The 27,443-nt window shown below is 47.6% G+C and overlaps 1 protein-coding gene across 2 annotated transcripts in view; it reads right to left on the bottom strand.

Annotated features, from left to right (window-relative positions):
• The window catches only part of Svopl (SVOP like), a 50,375-nt gene that overhangs the window by 19,862 nt on the left and 3,070 nt on the right, over positions 1-27,443 (bottom strand). The window contains exons 2-14 of one of the 2 annotated variants that reach the window (XR_005869685.1): positions 27,244-27,356; positions 26,781-26,872; positions 21,954-22,052; positions 18,068-18,139; positions 16,647-16,771; positions 15,279-15,342; positions 12,186-12,311; positions 10,630-10,758; positions 8,316-8,389; positions 5,845-6,056; positions 3,596-3,707; positions 1,227-1,349; positions 245-334 (exon numbers count right to left, since the gene is read on the bottom strand). Coding sequence is in view for 1 of the 2 variants with exons in the window: in XM_005082408.4 (XP_005082465.3) it covers positions 245-334; positions 1,268-1,349; positions 3,596-3,707; positions 5,845-6,056; positions 8,316-8,389; positions 10,630-10,758; positions 12,186-12,311; positions 15,279-15,342; positions 16,647-16,771; positions 18,068-18,139; positions 21,954-22,052; positions 26,781-26,872; positions 27,244-27,325 (1,359 nt within the window). In the remaining variant the exon portion in view is untranslated. The remainder of the gene's footprint in view (positions 1-244; positions 335-1,226; positions 1,350-3,595; positions 3,708-5,844; positions 6,057-8,315; positions 8,390-10,629; positions 10,759-12,185; positions 12,312-15,278; positions 15,343-16,646; positions 16,772-18,067; positions 18,140-21,953; positions 22,053-26,780; positions 26,873-27,243; positions 27,357-27,443) is intronic. The other variant, XM_005082408.4, reaches the window with a different exon arrangement.

Raw genomic sequence — 27,443 nt, 5'->3', positions numbered from 1 at the left:
ATGTTCATAGGGAGAATGTTACAGGTGATTGAGAACCAAGACTCCATCCCCACAATGCCGGGGAGAGAAACCTGGCCTCAGTTTGCTCACAAGGGACAGGCTGGGTGTTTTACTCCCCTCTTTCCCTGGTAGGCTCTTCCCTGACACAGAAGAAATAGGTAGAAAAGAATTTTAAAAGGCAACAATGCAAGACAAAGTAGCACCCACTCAGGTTATGTCTCCCTGCACACCCCTTCTTGGGTACCTGGGATATAAACGGTGCGACCATCGCTCCAATGCGGCACAGGGAACCGCTGGTTCCCATCCCCAGAGCACGCATCGGAGTAGGGTAGACCTGCAGAGGAGAGGCATAGAGAACACCCATTAGTGACCATCTTCCCGCCCTAGTTCAGGCTTCTGTATTTGTAGGATACAGGATGGATTTCAGGGCAGAAGATGCTCATTGTCTTTGGTATACAGGTTTGACTTTTAAGAAGTTAGTTATTGATTTCTTGAGTGCGTGGACACGCAGGCATGTCATGATACATGGGTAGAGTTGGTTCTGTCCTTGCATGTGAATCTCAGGGATTCAACTCCGATTGTCACGTTGGGCAGCCAAGTGCCTTCCCTCAATGAACCGTCTCACCAGCCCCATGGCGGTTAATTGTGATATCAACGTATTTGACTTGAGAGCTGCTTAAGTCAGTAAAGGGCAGAAAGATGAGACCTGCCCTAATCAATCATTTAATCCACTAATGAACTCAACATTTACATAGACTCTTGGGAGGAAGAACTTCAGAAGCCTGGTCAGAAGGAGTGGTCACTGGGCATGTGCTTTTGAGGGTGTATCTTAGCCCAGGTCCCTTCTGGTTACTCCTCTATGCCTTCTGGCTGCTATGTGGTGGCCAGCTTTTCTCTCCCAAACCCTTCGACCATGGTGTCTCTGCTACAGACCAAAGGGTCAAGCAGCCAGTCATGGACCAGAACTGAAGCTGAACTAGAACGGGTCTTCCCTTCCCTAAATTAGCTCAGGCTTTTGTCATGGAGACCAGTTAGACCAACAACCTGATTTCATTTGAAAGGAAGGAGGCCCTCTCCTTCAGAGACTGGAGTTCAATAGACTGACTGGAAAAGGGAAAAATCCATATCAAGCTCCTCATATCATTTTCACAGAATTTCGCAGTTTAAGAAACTTGGCAAAGGTTAACAGAAGCCGGGGATGCATTAACCCCAGCCTGGAAGCTCACCTGGCGTGCCCTGAAGGAGCCACGCCACCGCCAGTGCTCACCTCAGCGGTATAAATGTAGATGGTGTTGAAGTTTGCTGCCACCAGAGCCCTCAGCATGAAGAGGAAGCCAATGAGGCCGGCACTAAGGAGGAAACAGGGGGAGTTGTAACGGGAGACACAGGCCTTCCCTGAGACATAGCCTCACAAAGCTGAGAGTCTCAACAGGCGCCGCTTCTCACCTGGCCTAAGTGATGCCCTAAAGCCAGTTTCCTCTCAGTCCGGAATTTAAGGGGCTGCTCAGTCCTGATGCTCCCTGATGAGTACATCTTGGAAAAGGTATTTTGTGAGTATGATTGCTGTGCCTGCATGTATGTATGTGTACCATGTGTGTGACTGGGAGGTCAGGATAGGACATCAGATCCCTTTAGAACTAGAATTCAGGTGGTTTCGAAACACCCTGAGGGCGCTGGCAACCCAACCTGGATCCTCTGTAAGAGCAACAAATGCTCTCATCTGCCAAGCCATCTCTCTAGCCTCCTGATACGTTCTTTAAATCACTAGATTGCCTGCAATCCCTGGTAAAATGTAAATGCCATGTGTAAACAGTCATCTGCTACGGTTTAAGGAGCAGTGACATGCAGAGAACACGAGACTGTGTGCTGCCCACGCCCAGCTGACACATCTACAACACAATTCCCACAAAGGCTCCTTGTGGAAGAAGGGTCAGAAAGATTGCAGGGAGTTTGCTGTGAGAGTATGTCTCCTAGAAATGTCAGGGAGGCTACGCACATGACGTCTCATCATCATGGCAGCCTGAACAAGACCTGAACAATGACACCCATGGACACACTAGCATGGAAGGAAGCTCACGGGGCTTCATCAGCCCTACACAAAGGACCACCAGCAACTGGGGAATACTGAGAGCAGCAGAAATGGTCTTTCCTAAGAAAAAGCCCTCCCCCCAGTTAGTCAGTATTCAATGCCAAATGGTCGACCCTGTGATCATAAACACACAGGTGATAGTATGCAGACTAAGCAGGCTGTATTTAAGTACTTAGGAAAGTGTGTGTGTGTGTACACATGTGTGTGTATAACAACAATGAGAGAAAAAAAGGCCATGGAGTTAAAAGAGAGCAAGGGGGCACATGGGAAAGATTTGAGGAAGGAAAATGGGGGAGGGGGATGATCTACTTATAATTTCAAAAAATTAAAAAAATATATATATATAATAAAAGAGAAACATCCACAAATCTAAGAGAGAACAAGGACAGGCTGTCTTAGGGTTTCTGTTGCTGTGATGAAACATCATGACCAAAAGCAACATGGGGCTGGGTGTTGGTGGTGGCGCATGCCTTTAATCCCAGCACTCGGCAGGCAGAGGCAGGTGGATCTCTGTGAGTTTGAGACCAGACTGGTCTAACAGAGCAAGTTCCAGGACAGGCTCCAAAACAATACAGGGAAACCCTGTCTCAAAAAAAAAAAAAAAACTAAAAAAAAAAACACAGCAACATGGGGAAATGGGAAGAAAAGGCTTGTTTGGCCTGTACCTCCACCTTGCTGTTCATCGCTGAAGGCAGTCAGGACAGGAACTCAAGCAGAGCAGAGTGCAGGAGCTGATGTAGAGACAATGGAGGGGTGCTGCTCTCTGGCTTGCTCCCCTGGCTTGCTCAGCCTGCTTTCTTATAGAACTCAAGACCACTCATCCTGGGGTGGCTCCACCCACAATGGGCTGGGCCCTCGCCCACCAATCACTAATTAGGAAAATGCCCTGCAGCCAGATCTTATGGACAGCATTTTCTCAACTGAGGTTCCCTCTATGCAGCTGACCCTAGCCTGTGTTCAGTTGACATAAAACTAGGCAGCACAAGGCTCTACGCATCTATAAGATGTAGTTCGTTTTCATTGTCTGGGGTGAAGCTCTTTTTAAAATTCCAAGCTATGGTTGGTTGGCCTGTCTGTGTACCACTCACAAGAGACAACCATATCATTGCTCAGAGCACTGTAGGATTGCAAATTTGGAGTGATATTAGTTATCTGGGGCAAGCACTCTACCACGGAACGGTTTTTCCAGCCTTCAGATACATGTTGTCTAAGTCACCGAACTAGCTCACGTTGGTTCAGATAATTTGGTTTAAAAAAAAAAAACGAGGGCTGTTTTCCAGTTCTCCAAGAAGCTTTGTGTAAGGTGAGCATCCCAGTTCTGTACCCACATCCCATAATAGCTGAAGGAGGCAGGCAGAGGAGAGAGAAGGGCCTTTTAACACACAGCCCGTTCTCAATGCTGCCCTGCGAGATGATGTTTCAGACTCCACGGATCCCCGGAGCCAGGAATCCCCGTTGGCTAGGCACCGCATATCACTTGTGTAGAAGTAGCCGCAGAGTAAGTACCTTGAGGTGCAGATGTTGAGGAGAAGAAAAAACAAAGCTGTGCATCCCATGGTGATGGACAGGCTCAGTCGTCTGCCCAGGAAATTGATGCCCAGGATATTTAAAGGGTTCACTAGGAAACAAGCAAGAAGCACAAGAGGTGACACCTTGGAGCAAACGTGGTACCCACAGACACCGACGGGACCCATCCTGGCATCCCATAAGGAAGCAGCTCCCGTCCGGAACCTAGGTGCACTATCAGGGAATCTGTGACTTCTTCCTTATGGGCCCATGAGTGACTAATGCCAGTTATACATAAAGTCCCTTTTCCTTCTTTTTAGTTTTTGATACAGGCTCTCTCTACACAGTCCTGACTGTTCTAGAACTCACTCTGTAGACCAGGCTGGCCTCAAACTCACAGAGATCCACCTGCCTCTACCTCCCAAGCGCTGGGATTAAAGGTGTGTGCTGCCACACCTCGCTTTATTTTATTTTGTTTTATTTTATTGCTTACTCTACTACTTTGTAAGCTACCAGTTTGCTAGAACTAAATACCATATACCATTGTCCACTGAATTCAAGGTTCCACTGATTTTTTTTTTGAGAGAGAGTCTCACTATGTAGGTTTGTGCCACCACATTTGGCCCTGGGCGTTTGACTCTTTCTATTTATTTGAGACAGGATCTCATATATCCCTGGCCTCATGTTCACTAAGATGACCTTGAATTTCTGATCCTCTTACATCCAATCCCCAAGCACTGGGATCATAAGCACACACCACACCACTACACACAGTTCATAAAGCCCCGGGGATTCTGTGCGTGTAGGTAGGCGAGCATTCTAACAACTTGACTACATCCCCAATCACACTGGCTTTTAAAAAAATGGTCCATTTTTGTTGGAGAGGGGACCAAAAACAGTGCTATCAATTTAAATCTAACAAGTCCTTGTAAAATTATGCATCTTGACATCCTGCTCCAAGGTTTATCCAGGTAAATGGATGGAACGAGGAAAGATCATATTGGGTGAGGCAACCCAGACCCAGAAGGGCAAACGTGTTCTCTCTCATCTGATGCTCCTAGCTCCAAATCACCAGATGTGAGTCTATAACCTGAAGCAACTGCAGAAGCCAAGAAAGTGAAAAGGAACTATTGGAGGGGGGAACAAGAGAGGGAATTGCAAGTGATCTGAAGGGGATGAGAAAATGGGGGGCTCGTGGGGGACGCAGGCTAGAGAGATGACTCAGCAGTTAAGAGCACTTGCTGCTTTTGCAGAGGACGGCCTGGATTCTGCTCCCAGCACCCATCCACATGGTGTCTCACAACCATCCCCAACCCCAGCTGCAGGGGATCGGACGCCCTCTTCTGACCTGTGAGGGCACCAGGCATGCACATGGTGCACGCACACACACAGGCAGGCAGGATATTCATACACATAAAATAAATATCTAAAAACACACATTAAAGTGAAATAATTAGGGAGGGAATAGTAAACACAGGATGAGGGGAGAGGTCCAAAAAACAGTAAGAACATCTGAAAAAAAAGTCATAAAAACATACTATTATCTATCTACCTAAAAAAACCTGCAATACATGTAAGTTAGTACACAATATGCATACATAGTTTAAGTGAAATTTCTCCATTTGGGCTGACAATGCTCCCCCAAGAGCCATAGACTATCTAACACCAGGCACGAGAAGCCCTCTTTTGAGTTGTTGGTCAGGATCCTACAAGAGACTATCAAATCGCACAAAAGAGATCAGATCATACAAAACTAGATGGAACAAAACATTATAGGCTACATTGCTGCCCTCGGTTGTCTCCCAGCTGTGGGAGGTACGTCCTTATCGTAAAAAGTTTTTTAAAGGCCATGAATTTGAGTGTGGGAATTTGGGTGAGGAAAGGGAATTATATTATAATCTTAAAAACAGACGTATCTTTTCATTTGAGATAGGGTCTCACTATAGATGTAGTCCTGGCTGGCCTAGAACTCACTGTAGACCAGGCTGGCCTAGAATTCACAGAGATCTACCTGCCTCTGCTACCCGAGCACTGGGATTAAAGGGGTGTGGCCACCACCCCAGACTGAAAATGTATTTGGAATTGATGAAATGGAACAGTTTAAAGCTTTGCTCTTTCTGGCCCTCCTCCCCACGACAACCCAAACTGGAGGTGCAGCAGCGTGACCTGAAGACCCATACTAGGCAGGAGCCTCATCTCGGGGTCACACTTCTCTTTGCAGGAACCCCAAGGCGCATGGGCATTCTTACAAGCAATTTCCCCGAGTGTGCTGATGATCATGGTCCTATAGTCTGAGGGTGCAAACAGGTGGCAATAGCAGGGACTTAGGCTCCCCTCTGTGTCCCCGGTGGTCACCTCCACCTCTGGTTCCGACCCCGACTTCGAACCACAGACCAGATCCCGCTCCAGCAACTCAGCGCTGGCCAGGATAACCCCGTAGTAAGCAAAAGAAATTCCCAACCTGGAAGTGAAAAGAGAACAGTGTCAGCACTCGGGAGGCAGAGGCAGGCGGATCTCTGTGAGTTCGAGGCCAGCCTGGTCTACAGAGTGAGTTCCAGGACAGCCAGAGCTACACAGAGAAACCCTGTCTCAAAAAGCCAAAAAATAAGAATTAAAAAAAAGAATATCATTAGCAAAAGCTTTCACCAGGCTTGGGGGACAGGAAGAACCATGACAGGTAGGGATAAGGAGGAGAGTGGTCTGTGTGGAAGGCACAAAGCAAGAGAAACAGAATCCAGGACCCAACACAGCATCCAGGCATCTGAAGACAGCATTAGAGAAACAGATGGATGGATGGATGGATGGGTGGGTGGTAGATGGATGGATAGATACAGATATAGATATAGATATAGATGCATTTCGATATGAATGGATAAATAGATATAGAGATGCATTTCTGTTGGACATAAACTTTGGAATAAAATGACTGACTTCTAAGATATATATATATATACTATATATATGCATATATATTATATATACTAATAGATACCCTTAGAGAGGTTTCCAACTGGAAACAGACAGTTGTGTGTGGAATGTTATAGTTACTTTGTATCCTTGGTGCAGGCAGTCATTTTAAAAGTTTATTTATTTTTATTTTATTTGCATTTTGCCTGCATGCATATATGTACACCATGTGTGTGCAGTGCCCATGGAGGCAAGAAGAGGGTTTGGATCCTCTGGAGCTCGAGTTAAATGGTTGTGAGCCACCATGTGGGTGCTGGGAACTGAGCTGGGGTCCTCTGAAAGAGCGACCAGTGTCTTTACTGGTGAGCTATGTCTCCAGCCCTGTGGTCTTTTTCCAGTGTAACTGTTCTTATACGTCGCTGGGTTTATAAGAACTCGCAGGGATTTAATTTGCATCTCCTTGGTGACTTTATGGTTGAACATGTTTTGACATGTGCTTCAGACTCAGTTTGGGTGACATGCCTGTCCAAGCCTTTGTCCATTTTAAACTCAGTTGTCAGGGCTGGAGAGATGGCTCAGTTGTTAACAGGATTTGCTACTCTTCCAAATGGGCCAGACTCGCGTTCCCAGCACCCAGGTTGGAGGGCTCACAGCCACCCACAACTCTAACTCCACGAGACCTGACACCCACCTTCTGGCCTCTTCAGTCAACCACTCGCATGTGAAGCACAGAAAAACACACACGTACACATATACTTTAAAAATAATAAATCATAAATGTAATTAACTAAGCTAACTGTTGAGAGACAATTACATATATAGCATGTGTTTTATATGTATATTATATACTGCATTATATATATCAAAAATGTGATATATGTGTGTACATATATATGTATATATTTCAAATTTCTTCTCTTAGTTGATAGCTTGCCATTAAGGCTTCTCCTGATAGTATATGGCACAGAGACACTAATTCTTGTCTGAGGCAGGGTTTTGTGTAGCCTAGGCTGGCTTCATACTGGTAGCAGTAGATGACCTTGACTCGTGGACCCCCTACCTCGCTTCCCAAGGGCTGACATTTCAGGAATGTGCCACCAAGCCCAGCTCCGGCGATGCTAATTTAATGCAGTAAAAGTCCTCAGCCCTTCACTGTACATTAAGCACTTTTTTTTCAGTCGTACTTTGGAACCCTTCACTCACTCGAGGGAGTGAGGCAAAGACATGAAGGCTGTGCCACCGAGTCCGTCATTGGTGACTTCAAAGAATCAGTCCCTGCCGGAGGGTACACAGAAAGCCCAGACCACAAAAGGCAGGAAGTGACGTGTAGAGTCAGGGAAGAGCTGGAAAACTGTTGTAGAATATAAAGGTTTCCTTTCTCATTTTACAATTTCACCACTTGGGGGAGGGTGGGTGGTATTAGAAAGATAAGACATTGTGGGAGGAAATATTTGACAACTCCCTTGTGTGTTTCTCTCTAATATCCCTGAGAGCCATTTACAGTGGTCCCTCTTTATCCGTAGAAGAACCATTCTAAGAGCCCCAGATCATGCTACGCCTTACATGTAAGTTCCTATACAGACTTAACAAAACAAAACAATTTACAATACACCATAAACGTTACATGTAAATGCGCCCTCTCTGTTGAGGAAGTCAAGACAAATCTGATTTGGGACTTTGGTTGACAATGGATAACGGAGATCACGAGAGGCAAAGTAAAAAATACAGTGTATTTGTAGGACCACTCTGCTTGCTGGATTTCCCTCTAACACCTGTTTACTTAACTTTGGCCTTGCAGGAGTTGCGTTCTTACCATATGATCCAGATCTGTAATGTGGTCCGGAGATACTTAGAGTCCAGTAGGTCTGCAAATCTTCCTCTCTTCTCCTAGGAGAATGAAAAGGCGGGGACAGAGTACACACGGAGGGATGAGGACATGTGTCTCTGAGAGTCTTGATCAAGAGTTACACAAGGAGTACGGTGTGGTGATGTCACCCTTGTGCAGCTCAGTTATGAAGCAACACCCCCACCCCCGGATCCAGAGGCTGATGCGTTAAAACCCAGGACCTAGGGGCTGAAGGACAACTCCTTGGTTATGAGTACTGGCTGCTCTTGCAGACCAGTTAGATCCTGGCACCCACAGGGCAACTCACAACCATTTCTAACTCCAGTCCCAGGGCCTCCAACATCCTCTTTTGGCCTCTAGGGGCCACTGCATGCATATGAAACCAGACAGATGGAAGCAAAACACCCAAACACAAAATATTTTTTAAAAATGGCCCTGGCTGGCAGATCCAGTCACTGAGAATTGACTCGATCACGAGCGCTCCGCTCGGCTGATAGATTAACCCACAGAAGTATTCACAGTTGGAGGGCATTTTGGACACTGATGAAAACCTTCAGAGGTGGGGCCCCTGTGTCCCTGACCCGCTTTATCACAGTTTGCCTCTCAGCCGCCACCAGGTGGGCAGTTCTGCTCCCACACGCCCTTCTGCCAAGATGCTTGGCCTCACAGGCCCAAAACACTGGAGCCACAGGCTGCTGACTGTAACCTCTGAGACAGAGTCAGATGCAACTTTCCCCTTCTTAAGTTATGCCAATGTCTTTGTTACTGTTCTCCTGATGTAACAAAACATCATGTAACAAAACATCATGTAACAAAACACCAGGCGGCTTGCAGAAGGAAGCTTTTCATTGGGCTGATGGGTTCAGAGGGTTAGGATTCAATGACCCTTTGACGTCAGTCCAAATGCCTGGACTCATTCCAGTGTGGCCCGTCCTTAGTGCTTGCTCTCTTAGCGCCTTCAGGGTGAAGTTGCTGTAACTGTGCTGCCCACGGCACCAAGGGTAAGCCTCCTTCCTGGCTCAGCCCTCTTTGTGCCGGCCCCCGTACACGCCCACCTCCATCTCGACTCCATCTCTCGTCTGCAGGGGTCTTTCCTCCGCTGAGACGCCTTCTCCTCACGCCCTATGGTGATGGCTCAGGCAGCAGCGGCTCAGCTACCCCTGCTCCTGCATGCACTGCGGACACAGGCGCCAGCTCTGCAACCAATGCTTCGTGTGTGCCCAGCTTACTGTGATTTAAATACGCTTCCTTTACTCTGGTCTAAAGAGTGGCCCCTTGAACCAAACCTCTATTTCCCTATATCCAAGGATTTTAATTTCTAAAAAAAATAAAAAGGGGGTTTGTGGGGAGCTAGAACTACAACTCAGACTTTAAGAGTGAGAGTCACTCTTCCGGAAGAAGTGCAGTTTGATTCCCGGCACCATGTCGGGTGGTTCGCACCTGCCTGTAACTCTAGCTCCAAGAGATCCAACACCTTTTTTATATTCACTGGCACCTGCACATCACACACACACACACACACACACACACACACCTTTAAAAAACAAAAGAGGGGCTATTAAGATGTCACAGCAGGTAAAGGCGCTTGCTGTCAAACCTGATGAGTTCAATTTCCAGAACCCATAAAGTGGAAGAGTTGTTCTCTGACTTACACATGTGTGCTGTGGCACGCACATCTACACCCACATAAACATATACATAAATAGATGCTATACAAATACTTCAAGCAATAAAGCTAATCCATTAACAAAATATGTGAGCCATATACTAATGAACAATGAGATGCCCCCAAACAGGCGGTGGTGGCGCACACCTTTAACCCCAGAACTTGGGAGGCAGAGCAGGCAGATCTCTGAGTTGGAGGCCAGCCTGGTCTATAGAGTGAGTTCCAGGACAGCCAGGGCTATAAAGAGAAACCCTAGCTTGAAACAAAAACAAAACAAAACAAAACAAAAAGGTAGCCCCAAACACTGAAGAAAACTGGCAGGCTTTGTGGAAATAAGCTTATCAAAATGAGACAAAGCCAATAAAAAAAACAAGTAAAATGATTATTTAAAAGAAATCACATATTATAAGGTACAAAGGCAAATGGCGTGATTAACTCTGCAAGGTAAGAAGCATCATTTATGGTCTATAGAAGACAAAAATGAAGCCAGGTGATTTACAAGCATTACATGGCAGAGAGGAGCTAACTTAAGCCCCACCTCTGCTCTTTCTAGACCATCACTCTGCCTCCGGAGGCCTGTCCAGGGGGCCCTGGTCCCCTTCCTTCTGGACTCACCAGGATGGGCTCCACCAGCTGCCCCTCGGGCATGACTGAGCGGTTCATCTTGGCAATGCTCTCTAGGGTATCCAGCGCAGCCCGCGTGTTTCCAGTGGAGACGTTGAAACGAGCAGACTCCGGGATAAACTGGGCACAGATTACAAAGAACATCAGAGCTGCAGGTACCATAGACTGCAAAGGTGGGGTTGTGACTACTTCACACCTTACTCAGTCCTGACTGCCTCCCACACCCAGGAGGGGTGGAGAGCTTAAAGACACACACATCAGACATTCTGATGAATTCAATGCTGACTTGGAAATTTGCTTCTAGGGAGGAAAATCTAGGGAACATGAGACTCTGGACTAAAACCAAGGGACCAACTTTAGATATTTGAATAGTATAGATTTTTACAGATATATCAGTTATACAATGGCAGGTGTTGGATTCTGAGCTTGAGAGCAACTCATATATAACAAATTCCAGGCTGCACTTGAACCTAGGCCTTAAGAACACCCAATGATGGTTTGCAGTTGGCTCAAAAGGTGATGAAGTCTTAGCCTACAACCACAGAGACAGGGGTCTTCCCACAGGCAGCAACAGGCCTGAGCACCTGGGGGGTCTGGTTATGGTGTGTGTGTGTGTGTGTGTGTGTGTGTGTGTCACGGGGGGGGGTTGCACACTGGAGATTGAACCCGAGGCAGGTGCACGTGGGGGCAGCCAGAGATGGGGGAGGGGTGATTCTGAGCAACAACTGACAGCAATGATCCTATGAGCTGTACAGGGGAGAGCCAGGAGCCTGGCTGTGGGCCCAGCCAGGGGACAGATGTGGAGGCATGATACTGCTTAGTGTGGAGGAGTAAAGGCTTGGGAGATTATGTTTTCTTTAAAAAATGCTTTAAAGCCAAGCACTGGTGGTGCACGCCTTTAATCCCAGTCAGCACTCAGGAGGCAGAAGCAGGCGGATCTCTGAGTTTGAGACCAGCCTGGTCTAGAGCAAGAGTTCTGTGACAGCCAGAGCTACACGGAAGACAGATCTCCATGACCTAGTCATAGGCTTTCTAAAGCTGGGAGTGTTCCTGTGGGGACCCAAATTGGGTTGAGGTGTGGAATAAATGAGCACTCAGGAGCCTCCTCTTCCGCTATTCTCTCCCTCTCCTCTCCCTTCCCTCTCCTTTTCTTATTCTCCTCCCCTCCCTTCCCTTCCTTTTTCCCAGGTACCCCAGGATGGCCTCAAATCACTATGTAGCTGAGGATGACCTTGAACTTCTGACCTTTCTGCCTGTCTCCTGAGGATTACAGCAAGCATGGGTTTCCGGTTTATGCTGTGCTAACCCAGAGCAGCATCAAGTATGCTGGGCAAGCACTTGACCGAGTTACATACATCCCCACAACTGAATGTTACTACAATGCCAGAGGATCGTACTCTAACATGCACATCACACACACACACACACACACACATTAAGAACAAAATAAATCTTTTTTTAAGGGGGGCTAACATAGATACATTTGTGGGGAAAGAGGTCAGTGGTCCAGCAGAAAGGGAGCGTTGAGGCAGTTTCAAAAGCATCACCTTGAAGGCCATGATGAGGATGATGCCAGGGATGGAGGCGACACGGATGAGCCAGCGCCACCCAATGGTGGGGATGAGCACGGAGGCCAGGCTGATGATGAGCAGGGAGCCAGCAAGCCAGAAAACCTGGGGAGAGAGACCTGAAGCATGACAACTCCTTCATGTCTCCCTTCTCTGGAGCCTTGGAGCCCATCCTTTTGTGTCGCGTGGGCAAGGTGGGAGTTGGGAGGAGTGACTGCCGGGTTCTACTCCCAGGACAGCGCCTCTGATCCGGTGAGTCACTCTGCTTCATGGTTCAGCTTGTGTCTGTACACCGTTTGTTCTGCCTCAGTACAGAGAACCCAGCAGCAGTAACAACAGAGTTTAAAACAGAAACCCAGAACTGCCCTAGAGGTCTTCAATGCGGATGTTTTCTTACACAGACAATACAATGCCCCCACCATAAGGAGGCGCAAGAGGGGCAGGGAATGCTCTCACCTCCCAGTCCTCTGCCGTCAGTTTCCTTTCTCAGAGGGGCTGACAAGCTTACTGTCTGCCTCCAAAGCTCCTTTAGACAGTTTTCAAAGACAGCCCGTAGCAGATGTGATGATGCTTCACACTTTTGGTTTTTATGCCTACAGATCTGATAGCAAGTGACATGACCCTGGCAGTCAAGAATCATTAATACATGCAGGGTGGGGTGGCACCCCTTTAATCTGCGCACTCAAGAGGATCTCTGTGGGTTCAAGGCCAGCCTCATCTACAAAGTGAGTTCTAGGACAGCCAGGACTGTTACACAGATAAACCCTGTCTCAAGAAACATAACAAAAAATATAATTATGAATAGAGCATCCCCCATTCCATCCCCTATTAGCCCAAACACTCCAACTCTTCTAAGATAAAGAATAACGTTCAATCCATCTCAGATGGAAAGAGGGCAGCATTTTAGAAGATCCTCTGCAGAGCTAATTTACGGATTATATTTGTTATTTTATGTGTTATGAGTGTTTTGCCGCATATACGTTTGTATACCACATCTGGTGCCCAAGGAGCCAGTGGGTGTCAGATCCCCTGGAACTGGAGTCACAGATGACTGTAAGCTGCCGTGTGGGTGCTGGGAACTGAACCCGTAGATCAGCCAATGCTCTTAACCACGGAGCCATCTCTCCAGCCCCAAGGGATGATTATCTCATCAAGGATAATTACGCAAAAATAGATTATCTAAGACAATGATAGGGCTATAGAGGAAATAGAGCCATGTATGAGGATTGGCCTGAGTGACAAGGGACAACTTTTCTAATGAGTCAATAGGTATAGCCATTGATGTGGCACTGGGAGGGATCTCAATAGGAACAGAGCAAAAGGTTTTTTAAATGCCCTTGTCACCATTTTTGAAGGTAAAGGTGACAAGGTTTACTGGTGGACATTTGCACTGTGGGTCCATGAACTGGGGATGTGGGGCCATCACAGCCTGGCAACTGAGTAGGGGGAGGGGCAGGGGGAGTCCACTGTGGCTCCTGCGTACAAGCTTAGCTGGCAGAAGGTGAGCTGCTTGCTATGACCTGAGATAGAAACATGGAGATCAGAGCTCCCCGGGGAGGGTGGAGAGGTGAGTTCTAGAAGGTTGCATCGAGGACCCTCTAAGATATTCTAGTGACTCTCAGATAAATGACTACCTGGCTTCTCCATTCAGGAAGGTATTCTTGTTTTTTTTTTTTAATACGTGTTTTCAGAGATGGAAAGAACACACAGGTTGAGCTGCCCATCTGCAGGATTCACACCCATGAATTCACAGCCATGGTTTCAGCCAGCTGGGTATGGAGGATATTTGAAACAAAAGGAGTCTGTCCCAGTCAACTATATACCTACAAATCATTGATTAGGTGACTCAGTTCTTGATGATTTAAAGCACACAGGATCTAGGGGGTACATCTGGTGCCCAAGGAGGCCAGTAGGTGTGAGATCCCCTGGAACTGGAGTTACAGATGGTTGTATACACAAACCTGAAATATGACATCATTTTCTATAAGGAACTTGAGCCTCCAGAGATTTTTGTATCCTCTGTTATCTGAGAGCCAATCCCCCCATGGATACAAAGGGATGACCATATGTATAAAGGCAGCCAATGGAGTTGACTATATGACCCAAGGAGACACAGACAAGGAGGGGGCATGTGAAGAAGCCTGCATGAATCTGGACAGATGGAAGAGTAGAACACTGATCCCTCAGGGTTGAAGTATAAAGTCCAGACGCTGAAAACAAAACCTGGAGAGAATGGTCACTATCGGGTGTTTACAGTTCTTTTTTTTCTTGGGGGGAGGGGGGTCAGACGGGATTTCTCTGTGTAACAGTCCTGGCTGATCTAGAACTCACTTTGTAGACCAGGCTGGCTTGGAACTCACGGAGATACACCTGCCTCTGCCCCCCAAGTGCTGGGATTAAAGGCGTGCGCCACCACTGCCTTGCTTCTTTCTACATTCTGTGTAAAAATACAAATGTAAACGATCTCCTGTGTTATTTATTGCCAAACACATGAAAGTTTAGTGGTTAGGGTCATGGTTTCCCTGGACATTTCCTGTAGTTGGGGTCTGAGGGCATCAAAAACAGTCCAGGGGAGCCAGACTGACAAAGATTCTGGATGTAAAACCTCTAGCTAACAGCCAGTCAGGGTCGGAGGAGGGCCCTGGAGGAACGGCAGCTATCCAGACACAATCATGGCGCCTTTGCCAAGTGGGGACAGCGTGGACCTGGAGATACCAACATCCTTGGAAGAGAGATGGGGCACCCCCAAAGGTAGGAGCTGTCTCCCTTCTCTGAAGTCTCAGTGAGGTGAGAGAGGCCACTGAGATGCTGTCCCGGATGTCTGTCGTTCTAGTGACCCCTGGCTTCTGAGGAAGGTGATGCAGTGTCGTGAGCATCACAGCTGGGTAGTCCCCAGCTCAGAAAACCTTCATATTGGACCTGAGGCACCAGACCTGTTTCATGCTCATTAGTTGGTGCCAAAATAACAGTCAGAGCGCACTAGCCCAAAGTCCATCAGCTGGCTGGAAGGAAACCCCTGGGCCCCGTCCTTTCCGAGGCACTAGGCTCCACAGAGTTCCCACTTCCCCTTACCTGAGACAAGGGCAGCATGTAACCTCGGTATTTTGTGGGCAAAAATTCCGTCTTTATGATTAACCTGCATCGGGAATGGGGAAAGACAGTAATTCAGCTTTTAGAAAACCAAGCCAACTTCTCTTTGAGCAATCGCATATTTTCACCTCAGTGAAGACATCGTAAGCATAAAGGGAGGCTGGAGAGACGGCTCAGCACTTAAGAGCACTGGTGGCTCTTGCGTGGGTCCTGGGTTTGGTTCTCAGAACCCACACAGTACTCACAATCGTCCTTCGTTCCAGCTCCAGGGATGTGACATCCGTTTCTAACCTCTGTGAGCAGCAGCCACTCTCAGGGCACGTGTACACGTACACATGTGTGGCATGGCACTCACAGACATACAGCAAATCTAAAATCTCATTTGTTGCATACATCTCACTGTTGCATTTTTAGTTAAAATAGGAGCTCATTGCGTATCAGGCTGTAATTGTCATGGCGATTTTCCACATCAGAAAGCAGTGAGAGGTGAGCTGGCAACCATCCCCTCTGGTCACTTTGCTCTGACAGTCATTTTAAACTCGGTGTCACACTGGCCTTGTCGCTTCCGCCAAGAGAAGCTTTGGAAAGTGGCTTTGTCAAATCTAATCCCCAAGAAATCAAAATATTACACCCAAGGGAAGGCAAAGAACGGCCACTAACGACAGTCACAGCGCAGTTCCCAGAGACGCACAGTGACGTTGTGAATAGAAGACTAAACAGAGGGAGATCCCACCAGCTTCAGCAGACTATCCGGGGCTGGGAGATTCCACCGGTGTTAGCAGGTTAGCTGGGGCTGGGACTTCTTTCTTTTAGGTATTTATTGGGCTGCTTCTTGCAGACATTAAAGCTCTCTCAGCACCTGCTCCTGTCAGGCTCTCAGCTCAGAGAGAGACTTAACTAACCGCAGTCAGTCTTCAGCACACATTAGGACAGCGCCAGATGCTTTGACAGCTCTTAACTGATTGAAGGAGAGCATTGCCTCAAGGCACCCAGGAGAGCTGGCCCGAGGGGCTCTGAATTCCCTAACGGGAATGTTAACACAGAACTCTCACACCCAAACATAGAGACCCTGTGCATTTTCCTAGCAGCTGCAGACGGGCAGATGCACTAATTCTATTTCAGGACTCATTCTGCTTTGCAGATTCATTCTGGTGTGGTTTTTGTTTTTGTTTCTGTTTTTGTTTATTTATCCAAATATTTTTTCAATTTTACTTTCAAGCGTGTGTGTGTGTGTGTGTGTGTGTGTGTGTGTGTGTGTGTGTGTGTGTGTGTGTGTGTGTGTGTGTGTGTTGTTCCTGGGGAATCCACATCCACATTTCTCTCCCACAGACCCTCTGGAGCAAGACTTACCCTTGTGCATGGCCAGACACTCCACAGCCTACCATGGTCCTCAGAAAGACAAACCAGACGTAGGATGGGGAGAAAGAGGTCAGTAAGGAGAAGTAGGCTCCCCACAGGAATGACAGCAGCAGAATCTGAAGCAAGGACAGAGAGCTTGTTACCAGGGCCTACCTGCGGAGTGAGGGAGTCCCCGACACCTTCTGGAGTGGGTGCTCCCTCCGTCTGACCTCAGCTCCTCTGGGAACCTGGGCAGAAGCACCCACCACTCTCCCGCAGTCTTCACTGGCGCAGTCCAGGCCACTGTCCTGTCTCAACGTGGCTAGCGTGTCCACCCTGAGAGGTAACAGAAAGCAAAGCCCTGCCCTCCCTCCTCACAGGGCTGTTGGGAGCACAGGGAGGCCTTGTACTGGAAAGAGCAGAAGAAGCAACCTTAAAGCATGGCCTTTTCTTATCTACCAGAAAATTGAGGAGAGGTTTATGGTATGAACTAGAGTTCCCAGAAAAAGTCACAGCTACGCCGATGATTCTACAAAACTGGAGACTAGTGAAAACTGTGACTTCAGGAAGCTGGACTATTGCAGATCCAGAGCCAAATTATCTTAGCTCTCTGAATAGCCATTTTCCACCCACCTCTGTATCTGATCCAGCGTCCTGGTGATTATAATGTAAAACCTTTGGGTTGCATTAACTTAACGGAACACTAGCTTTCACTGCCTCCAAGCTAAGAATGTCATCAGACAGCATCTGGGCCCTATAGCAGAGATTACCCTGCTTCGTTTTATACCATCAACCAAGTCTAACATCCCCAGCCTGTGTACTTGATATTAACTAGCAAGACTAAGTTGGAATGTTGTCTTAGTTGGGGTTACTACTTCTGCGCTGAAACACCATGGCCAAAAGCTACACGGGGAACAAAGGGTTTATTCAGTTTACACTTCCGCAGTACTGATCATCATTGAAGGAAGTCAGAACAGGAACTGAACAGGGGAGGGACCTGGAGGCAGGAGCTGATGCAGAGGTCATGGAGGGTGCTGCTTACTGGACTGCTCTACCCTCTTGTAGAATTCAGGACCACCAGCCCCAGGGATTTCACCACCCACAGCGAGCTGGGTCCTCCTCATCAGTCACTAATTAAGAAAAATGCCCCACAGGCTTGCCTATAGCTGGATCTTGAGGAGGGGTTTTCTCCTCTATGATGGCTCCCCTCCTCTCTGATGGACTCTAGCTTGTGTCAAGTTACATAAAACTAGCCAGCATAAACGTGGCAGTTGCGGTAACCGGACTCTGTGTTTCTGTGAGCTGCTTGTGTTTGACTCCTGAGTAAGCTAAATCTTTATCCCCTTTGAGGTGAGAGGTTCGTGGAAGGGAAGGATTGGGAGAGTGCCCAAAAGAGTGGGGGGCGGGGGTAAATCCTACATGGCCTGACCTACCTTCCAACGGCCGTATCTATCAGCCAGGAGACCAAAGAGGATGCTGGATACCATGTAGCCAAAAAACACCATCTAGAGTGGGAGCGAAGACAGAGCTCTAAGCAGGACACGCCAGTAAGGTGCGCATTTAGCATTTACTTCGTTAAGCAGACAGCCATCCTGGCTGAAACCAGGCTGGAGACAGGCTTCCCGAAGCACTGCAGGGGGCCGGGAGTACAAGCAGGCTCCCGAGGTTGGTGTCTATACTTCTTGTACAAACGCACCTTACCCACATGGCCCAAGTGGAAACCAAGTCCACAGAGCAGGGAATTGTTTGCTTCTCCCATTCACTGGCCTCCTGCTGTGCTCAGCAGAAAACTGCGACTTTGTAATCTAAGATCTAGTCACGCCTGCTATGCCCTCTTCCTACACAAGCTGCTGTCACTAAACCCAGTCTTCCTTTGCATTATCACAAACACACACAAGCTTGAACACCCGAACCACTCTCTACCTAAAACCTTCTCAAGGCCTGGGGCCGGGGCTCGGTTGGTAGGATGTTTGCTTAGCATTCACAAAGCCCTGGGTCCCATCCCCAGATCCACATAAAAGCAGGCATTGTGGTTCGTGTCTGTAATCCCAGCACCGCAGAGGTGGCAGAAAGAGGGTCAGAAATCTAAGGTCATCCTTGGGCACATGGCATATTGGAGGCCAGCATGGGATACAGGGATGCAGGGACTCGTGGAGTCAGCCTGATGTAGCTGTCTCAAGAGGCATGAGTCAGGTTAGAGTTCATGCATAACTCCCCGGGCACTGTGTATCTTCCAGTTTCTGAGAAACAAGGTGCCCCCTCATGCAGTGGAGTACTTGGGCCACCTGTGTATCTCAGCATTCCCTTAAAGTCAGCAAAGCACAATTCATCTTAGAAATTAACCTTGGGTGCCTTGTATAGCTCGCAAACATTATTATATCCCGGCAACTACAACTGCATTCTCTTTCTTTTCTTATTTTCCAGACAGGGTTTCTCTATGTAGCCCTGGCTGCCCTGGAACTCACTTTGTAGACCAGGCCTGCTTCTGCCTCCCAAGTACTAGGATTAAAGGTGTGCACCACCACCACCCAGTGTATTCTGTTTCTGAAAGTGTATAAAGTCCGATTGCCCGCAATAAACTTGTCTCGGCCTTACTCTTGCTGAGACCTGCAACGCTGGCCTGGTTTTCATTCCCATCAACCAAAGCAGGAGACCCTGGTTTGGTAACTAAGCACTGGCACTTACACACGGAGACGCTGTCGCAATAAGCAAACAGAGTCTCTGCGCTACAAATCATAAGGAGAAGGCGCCTTGCTCTCTCCTCTCGTGTGGTTCCATGTGCGCCTGTGCAGCTAGCGTCTACTTCCCCGCCTTCCAGACATCCGCCTTTTCCCTAGGAACCCTCCAGGCTGGTGCCTCCGGGGAATCGGGCACCGGCGTCAGCTTCGCTTCCAGCGCGTCTCAGGGAAGATGCTGTTTCTCTCTGCTGCCTGTTTTGTTTTCTCTCCTGCCCCTCGTAAGAAAGACCCACAAGGAATCACTCAGAAGTCACCATGCGTGCACATTTGGACCGCAGAGCAAACCCAGGACCGTAGGCTCCCAGATATTCTCCTCTATAAATTGTTTTTTAAGTAGCATACAAGCTATATGCGATGGGTTTCATTATAGCATTTGCATGTACTTTCAAAAAGCACTCATGCGTAAGTGCGTTGTGCGTGTGGATGTCCAAGGAGCCCATGAGAGAAGAGCAGATGTCTGGAGCTGGAGTTACAGGTGGCTGTAGCTGCCCAACACAGGTTCTGGAATTCAAACTTCTTCTGCAAGAACAGTGGCTGTTCTTAACAGCTGAGTCATCTCTGCTTCCTGCTGGTCCCCTTTGTCCCTCCCTCCAGCTGTCAGGTCACACGCATTCCATTCCATCATCTTCATTTTTATCTTCCCTAGTACCCCTAAGGCCTTTCATGGTCCCCCCTTAGCTTCATGACATATATCTGCCATAAACACATATTTAAAATTACAATCTAGAGCAGCTGAGCAGCCAGCCTGAAGCTTCAGAGTGGCCCAGAAGCATTGACAGCAGCAGCTTCCAGAAACTATCTCAACACATGCCTCTGGGGAAGAGCACATGTGTCCCAGCCAGCATCCAGTGCTACTCTCTGTATGAGATACCCAGCTGCATCAGCAACCACCAGAGCCTCAGACCCAACTTCACATAGGGAGCAGTCACCAGAGCGGTGGCCCTGCCTACACCTGGAGGAACTATTACCAGAGCCATGGCCCTACCAGCATCTGGAGGAGCAACCACCTGAGCCTTGGACCTGTCTGCACCTGGAGGAGTGATCACCAGAGCCTCTGCCCTGCCTGCACCTGGAGGAGTGATCAAGAGAACCACAGCCCCCAGCTGCACCAATTGGAGGAAGGGAGACCCCCTGAAGCACAGGCTCCCCCTGTACTGACTGGAGGAAGAGATGGGCAGACAGCAGTGTAAGAATGCACTCAACAAAATAAAGAGCCATACGGCACCACCAGAGGCTAGCGATTCTACACCAGCAAGATCTGAACATCCCAACGCAGATGAAGCAGGGAAAAAAGACCTTAAAAATAACTTTATGAAGATGATTGAGGCCCTTAAAAAGGAAATGAAACATTCCCTTAAAGAAGTGGAGGAAAAGACAAGCAAAAAATTGGAAGAAATCAACAAATCCCTTCAAGAAAACCAAGAAAAAGCAATCAGACATGTGAAGGAAACCATTCAAGACTTACAAATAGAGGCAATAAAAAAAAAAAACAGGGAATTCTGGAAATGGAAAATCTGGATAAACGATCAGGAACTACAGATACAAGCATAAACAACAGAATACAAGAGATAGAAGAGAAAATCTCAGAAATTGAAGATAAGATAGAGGAAATAAATTCATCAGTCAAAGGCAATGTTAAATCCAACGAATTCTTAACACAAAATATCTAGGAAATCTGTGATACCATGAACAGACCAAACCTAAGAATAATAGGGATAGAAAGAAAAGAAATACAGCTCAAAGGCACAGAAAATATATTCAACAAAATCATAGAAGAAAACTTTCCCAACCTTAAGAAGGACATACCTATGAAAATACAAGAAGTTTACAGAACACCAAATAGACTGGACCAATTTTTTAAAATCCCCTTGCTACATAATAATCAAATCAATACAGAATAAAGAAGGGAGCAGCAAGAGAGCAAGGAGAGGAGGGCGTTAGGGCCAGCCGCCCCGCCATCCATGGAGTAAGAAGGAAAGATATATAGGAGCAAGAAGGATAAAAGCCCAGAGGGAAAAGATACACAGGATAATTTAAGATTAAAAAAGAAAAAAGAAAAAGCTGGCTAAAAACTAAGCCTCCAGCCGGGCATTGGTGACACACGCCTTTAATCCCAGCACTCGGGAGGCAGAAGCAGGCGGATCTCTGTGAGTTCGAGGCCAGGCTGGACCGATAGCCTCCGAAACAATACAGAGAAACCCTGTCTCGTAAAACCAAATAAATAAATAAATAAAACTAAGCCTCCATGTATGATTTATTCGAGAGTGGGCTGATGGGGCCCCCTGAAAGAGTAAAACATCACACTACAGGGGAGGAAGGAATGGAGGTGGGGAAGAGAGCATGAGGGAATAGGCTGTTCAAGAATCACTGGGGAGGTGACAGACACACAGACAGACAGACACAGAGAGAGAGAGGCACTGAATGCTACTTTGGGATCTAGAAACCCCTGAGTTTTGGAGGCCAACACCCCTCACTGTGGGTAGTGGGTAGGGCTAGGGTTGGCTCTGAGCTCTTGGAGTACTGGAAGGGAAGCCAGGCCTTCAGGTTGTTCATTCACACAGCCCAAGCAGCCGGAACTCACCGTGGTGACAAATGCCACCTGCCAGTTCTCCAGCTGCCATTCACAGCGGATAACAGGAGACACAACAGCTATCAGCATGATCTCCATGGCCTCCACAACCTTCAAGAGAAAGCAGGAAACAATGTCACAACTACACATCAGTTCATGTCACCTCCACATAGACCTGTCACCCTCCTAGTCCCAATGACCTCTTCCCCTTTCCCCTAGGTAAATAAAAAACTGTGGTAGCCAGACAGTGGTGACACGCTCCTTTAATCCCAGTATTCAGGAGGCAGAGGTGGGTGGATCGCTGTGAGTCTGAGGATAACCTGGTCTGCAGAGCAAGTTCCAGGGCAGCCAGGACTGTTACACAGAGAAACCCTGTTTTGAAAAACAAAACAAATAAACAAACAAACAACAAAAACCCTATGGTAGAGCCAGGCATAGTAGCATACACCCCTGATCCCAATACTCTGGAGACTGAGGCAGGAGCATTGTAGGTTTGAGACCAGCCCTAGCTTCATATCAAGACCCTAACTAGAGAAACCCTGAAATGAATAAAAGAAGAAGAAGAAGAAAGAGGAGGAGGAGGAGGAGGAGGAGGAGGAGGAGGAAGAGGAGGAGGAGGAAAAGGAGGAGGAGGAAGAGAAGGAGGAGGAAGAGGAGAAGAAGAAGAAAGAAAGAAAGAAAGAAAGAAAGAAAGAAAGAAAGAAAGAAAGAAAGGAAGGAAGGAAGGAAGGAAGGAAGAAAAAAAATACCTATCATAAAAGGAGTAACATGGGAAAAAATTAAAAGTCTAAAACTTGGACTCCAAAGCCCAAATAGAAAAACTCTTAAACCTCTCTGGGTTCCTAAAAAGGCAGCCTGACAGATAAGGCTAAACAAAGAACTGGGAACACCCCCTAGCTGTGTCAACATTTCTCTGTCCTAAAGAAGATCAGACAGTTGTCAATTTGCGGTTGTAAAAATCCCTGACCCAGGAGATAATTAACAAACTTACTTCCTCTACAGCATTCTGCTTAATTGCATCCTGCCTGAACATACAGTTATTGTTTCATCCTAGGTAACCATAAAAACTTTGTAATCAAGACGTCCAGTCTTTTTAACCTTCCCCTTAAACACCACCCCCTCCCCAGCCAAAAACTGGCACTCTGCTTGTTCCCGAACAGGCAGGGTCTGAGTTGCAGCTCGTAATGAAGAAACCTTTGTTTTTGCATTTGGTGTGTCACTTCCTCAGTGGTGGCTTTTTGGGGGTCTGAGACCTAGCATAACATTAGTAGATCCTTGGCTTTCATAAACATAATAGTCATAGTTTGTACAACTTGGGAGTATCCCTAAAACTTAGGGTACCTATTCCCTGTGCTGGTGTCCAGTAACACTGACGGAGGGGCCGGTCACTTAGCTCGTGGGTGAGCCTGGCTAGCCATGGCGTATTATGAGGAGGGTAGGACACACCCTCACAAGTGAGGGTTTGAAACAGCTGGGGTCAAGAAGCTGGGGTCCCAAGGAGATGGGAAGGTTCCTGAAGGCTGGAAAACAAAGCGACAGGCACAAGCTAGGAGTTCGCTATCAGGAAAGAATGTCTACTCAACAGATGGTGCAGGGTGTGCTCCTGAGCATTTTGAGAGGAGAGTGGATAATTAGTGTCCTAGTTTGCTTTACGTCGCTGTGATAAACACCAGGACCAAAAGCAGCGAAGGGAAGAACGGGTTTATTTAACCTGCAGGTTGCAGTCCATCATGAAGAGAAGACAGGGCAGGACCTCAAGGCAGGAACCTGGAGGCAGGGACTGAAACAGAGACCATGGAGGAGTGATGCTTACAACCTTGCTTAGCTACCTGTCTTAAACAGGCCCAGGCCAGGCCCACACAGTGGACTGAATACCCACCCACCCTCGCATCAATCAGAAAGCAAGAAAAATGCCCCCCAAGCATGCCCGTAGGCCAGTCTGATGGGATCGATTCTTCAGACGAGGGTCCCTCCTCCCAGGTGTGTCCAGGTTTGTGCCAAGTTAGCTAAAACTTAGCCACGCAATTAGCCTTTTCCATACCCTCCACTCTGTTTTACGGTAGGGTTATCTCCCAGGGAAAGGAAGCAGATACGAGAAATGAATGAGTCGGAACAGGTGCATTAGGTAAAGGACGACATCGATGTCATAGCATGGGGACAGGCTTCTCAAGGGAGAGGTACAGAAAGGTATGTCTCCTCCCAAGAGAGTCACCTCTGGCTTATTTATATTTTAGTATTTAGTGTGAGCATGTGAGTGTGTGTGTGTGAGAGAGTGTGTGTGTATGTGTGAGTGTGTGTGTGTGTGTGTGTGTGTGTGTGTTTACCTGAGTGTATGCATGTGCACCACATGTATTCCGGAGCCATGGCAGCCAGAAGGTGGTGTTGGATCCACTGGAACTGGAACTACAGATGGCTGTGAGCTGCCACGTGAGACGCTGGGGTCACACCTGGGTCTTTTACTAGAGCAGCATGGGCCCTCCCTCTAGCTCAACCTCATTTTTTAGACAGAGTCTCTTACTGAACCTGTGGCTCGACAGTTTGGCTTGACTGGATGACCAGCAAGCACCGGGTACCCTCCTATCTCTTCCCCTCCCTGCAGCAACAGATTGCAAGCGCATACACCACCAAGTACAGCTTTTTCAGGGCTGCTGCGATCTAAGGTACTCATGGCCTGAAGTTTGTTTTTGAGGTAGGGCTGGCTTTGTGCTCTTAACCTCAGGTGATCCTCCTACCTACCACTCTGCCTGGCAAATCTGAGGGCTCGCACCTGTAGGACAGGGCAAACACAAACACCACAGACACGGACAAGGAAGTCAGGAAGAGGAAGGAGAACTAAAGGAAGAGAACACATTTGTCTGGGGTTTATCATCTTGATGGTGCTGCTGGGACAGTCATGGGATTGTTTATTATAGTAACACGGAGGTCCGGCAGGGAAAGGAGGAGCAGTGTCCCCAGGCTGTGGGGTCTCCTTGTTAGTATGTGGCTTGCCTCCTCTAGAAGATTGCAACTGTGCTCAGAGTGCAGACGCCGGGATGTTTTAGTCCAGGACTGACAGCATGGCCATCTCAGAAGGATGCTGTGTTTACTAAACTCACCCTCCTTAGCAATATGGAACAGCTGGGCAGTGCTCATCAGGACCGAATGTCTACAGGGTCCCAAAGGAAACGCACGAGTTAGGAGTCACGCTGCTCCGCCCCGATAAAGGAAGGTAGTAAGACCCTGACACGTGACATCTGTGTGGTTCTGGAGTGTGGAACTATGAAAGCATGGACTGAAAGAGTCTGTCCTTTACAGGTAGGAACAGGTTCTGCGTAGCACGGCATGTTATCATAAAAGGCGGTGTGATACTTCTGACAAGCCCCTTCCTATCCCAACCTCTCTCCCGAGAGCGCACACAACTTCAGAAAGATACAGCAGAACTTGTGGGCTGTCTCAGTGTTGCATGACTCTTTTTTTCTGACTTTTGGTCTTTGTTTTAATTTTTTTTAGAGAAATTTTCACTCTGTAGCCTAGGCTAGCCTCACAGTAACCTCCTTGACTCAGACTTCTAAGTGTTTCGATTACTGTCATAAACCATGACACCTAGGTTTGGTCTGTCATTTTTTTATTTGTTTTTGGTTTTGAGCTAGTCTCAAGTAGTCCAAGCTGGCATTGAGTTTACGATATAGCTGAGGCTAGCCTTGAACTCCTAATCTTCCTGAATCTTCCTCTCAAGTGGCAGAATTACATGTGACTATTATTTGCTGCTTTCGGTTAGTGAATATTTGGTGAACTTTATTAGAGGATTAAGTATTTAGGACTGGAGTCACTGAAGTCCACCATACCAAGGACAGCATAACAAGAACCCATTTTCCAAAAGTGAGCAGATTTTTACCTGATTTGATCTTTGTATTGGCAGGAGTGGGGTGGGGTGGGGTGGGGTGGGGGCTCGGGGATCTATCCCAGAGCCTTGCTGGTACTTCACGTGCTAGGCAAGCTGTCTTTCACCAAGATATATGGATAGCCCTTTCTTTCTTTCTTTCTTTCTTTCTTTCTTTCTTTCTTTCTTTCTTTCTTTCTTTCTTTTTTAGGTTTATTGATTTGTTATGTATACAGTGTTCTGTCTGCATTCTGCATGTATCCCTGCAGGCCAGAAGAGGGCACCAACCAGATCTCATTACAGATGGTTGTGAGCCACCATGTGGGTGCTGGGAATTGAACTCAGGACCTCTGGAAGAGCAGCCAGTGCTCTTAACCTCTGAGCCATCTCTCCAGCCTAGATAGCCCTTCCTTAAACTTAAAAGAAAAAAAAATCCTAGACACTCTCTCTCTCTCTCTCTCTCTCTCTCTCTCTCTCTCTCGTGTGTGTGTGTGTGTGTGTGTACATGTGTGTACATGTGTGTACATGTGTGTACATGTGGAAGAAACACCTTGAACCCCTGATCTTCTTACAGCTATGTGTACAGGTGTAGCCACCATGCCGAGAAAGTAGTAGAAACACGTAGAACACGTGCCCCGATAGAAGGAAATGACTGAACCTCTTAGGGGATCTAGAATCTTCCCGACAGCAGATGTTCCAGGTGATAGCAACACACGTGCTCAAGACTCATGTCTACTCCGCGTGATATAGCCCCGTGGTCCTCTCCCTTCTCCCCAACAGCTCGATGGGAACCTCTGAGATGAGTCTGGAGTCACCAGAACAGACACATGCATGCATTCGGCCGGTCCTCGCCAACCCCTGCCAAAGGCTGATGAAACGATGTCCACAGGACTCCCCCTCCCTGAAATGGACAGCAGAAGAGGTGGTGTCCAACAGAGAAGTCAGTGTCACAGGTTCCGAGGTTCTCCAAGGGTACTCACCCCAGTGCTGCCCATGATCAGAAAAAGTGCGATGTGGAAACGTCCGAACCCAATGGTCTCTACGGCATCCTCCACGGTGAATGTCTTTGTCTCTGACAAGGCAGGCAGAATGCAAAGACCACTTGAGTGTGAAGCGAACTCCCCAGGGATTGTGGTTCACATTTGCAGGTATTTGCAACATTATTATTATTATTTATTAGGATCTTGTGTGACCTAGACTGACCTCAAGCTCCTATGTAATAGAGGATGACCTTGACTCCTGATCCTCCTGCCTCTGTCTCTCCAGCGTTGGGATTACAGCCATGTACCACCATACCAGTGTGTGTGGTACTGAGAATCAATCTAGGATTGCATGTAGGCTAGGCAAACACACTACCAACTGACCTACAACCTTGGCCCCTAACTCATCATTATAGCCATATTAAGATTAGTTTGAAAGCTGGGCCTTCTATGGTGGTCTTACCTTTCTGCTGCGGCTCTGGGGTTGCCTGGCTCAGCTTCCGAAGGCTAATGATTGTCACAGGTTCTGTCTGCTTGGCTGCCATCTAGGCCACTCCAACTCCCCACACACCTTCCCTAATGAAGCCAGGATGAGTAGGAGAGGAAATATGAGTACAGAGCACATATCATATGGCAAGTCCACTCCATGTGAAATTGCCTTGA

This window comes from Mesocricetus auratus, unplaced genomic scaffold (assembly GCF_017639785.1).
Source record: "Mesocricetus auratus isolate SY011 unplaced genomic scaffold, BCM_Maur_2.0 Super-Scaffold_100019, whole genome shotgun sequence".
Lineage (NCBI taxonomy): Eukaryota > Metazoa > Chordata > Mammalia > Rodentia > Cricetidae > Mesocricetus > Mesocricetus auratus.
Note: the sequence above shows the minus strand (reverse complement) of the source record. Positions and strands in the feature narration are given on the sequence as shown.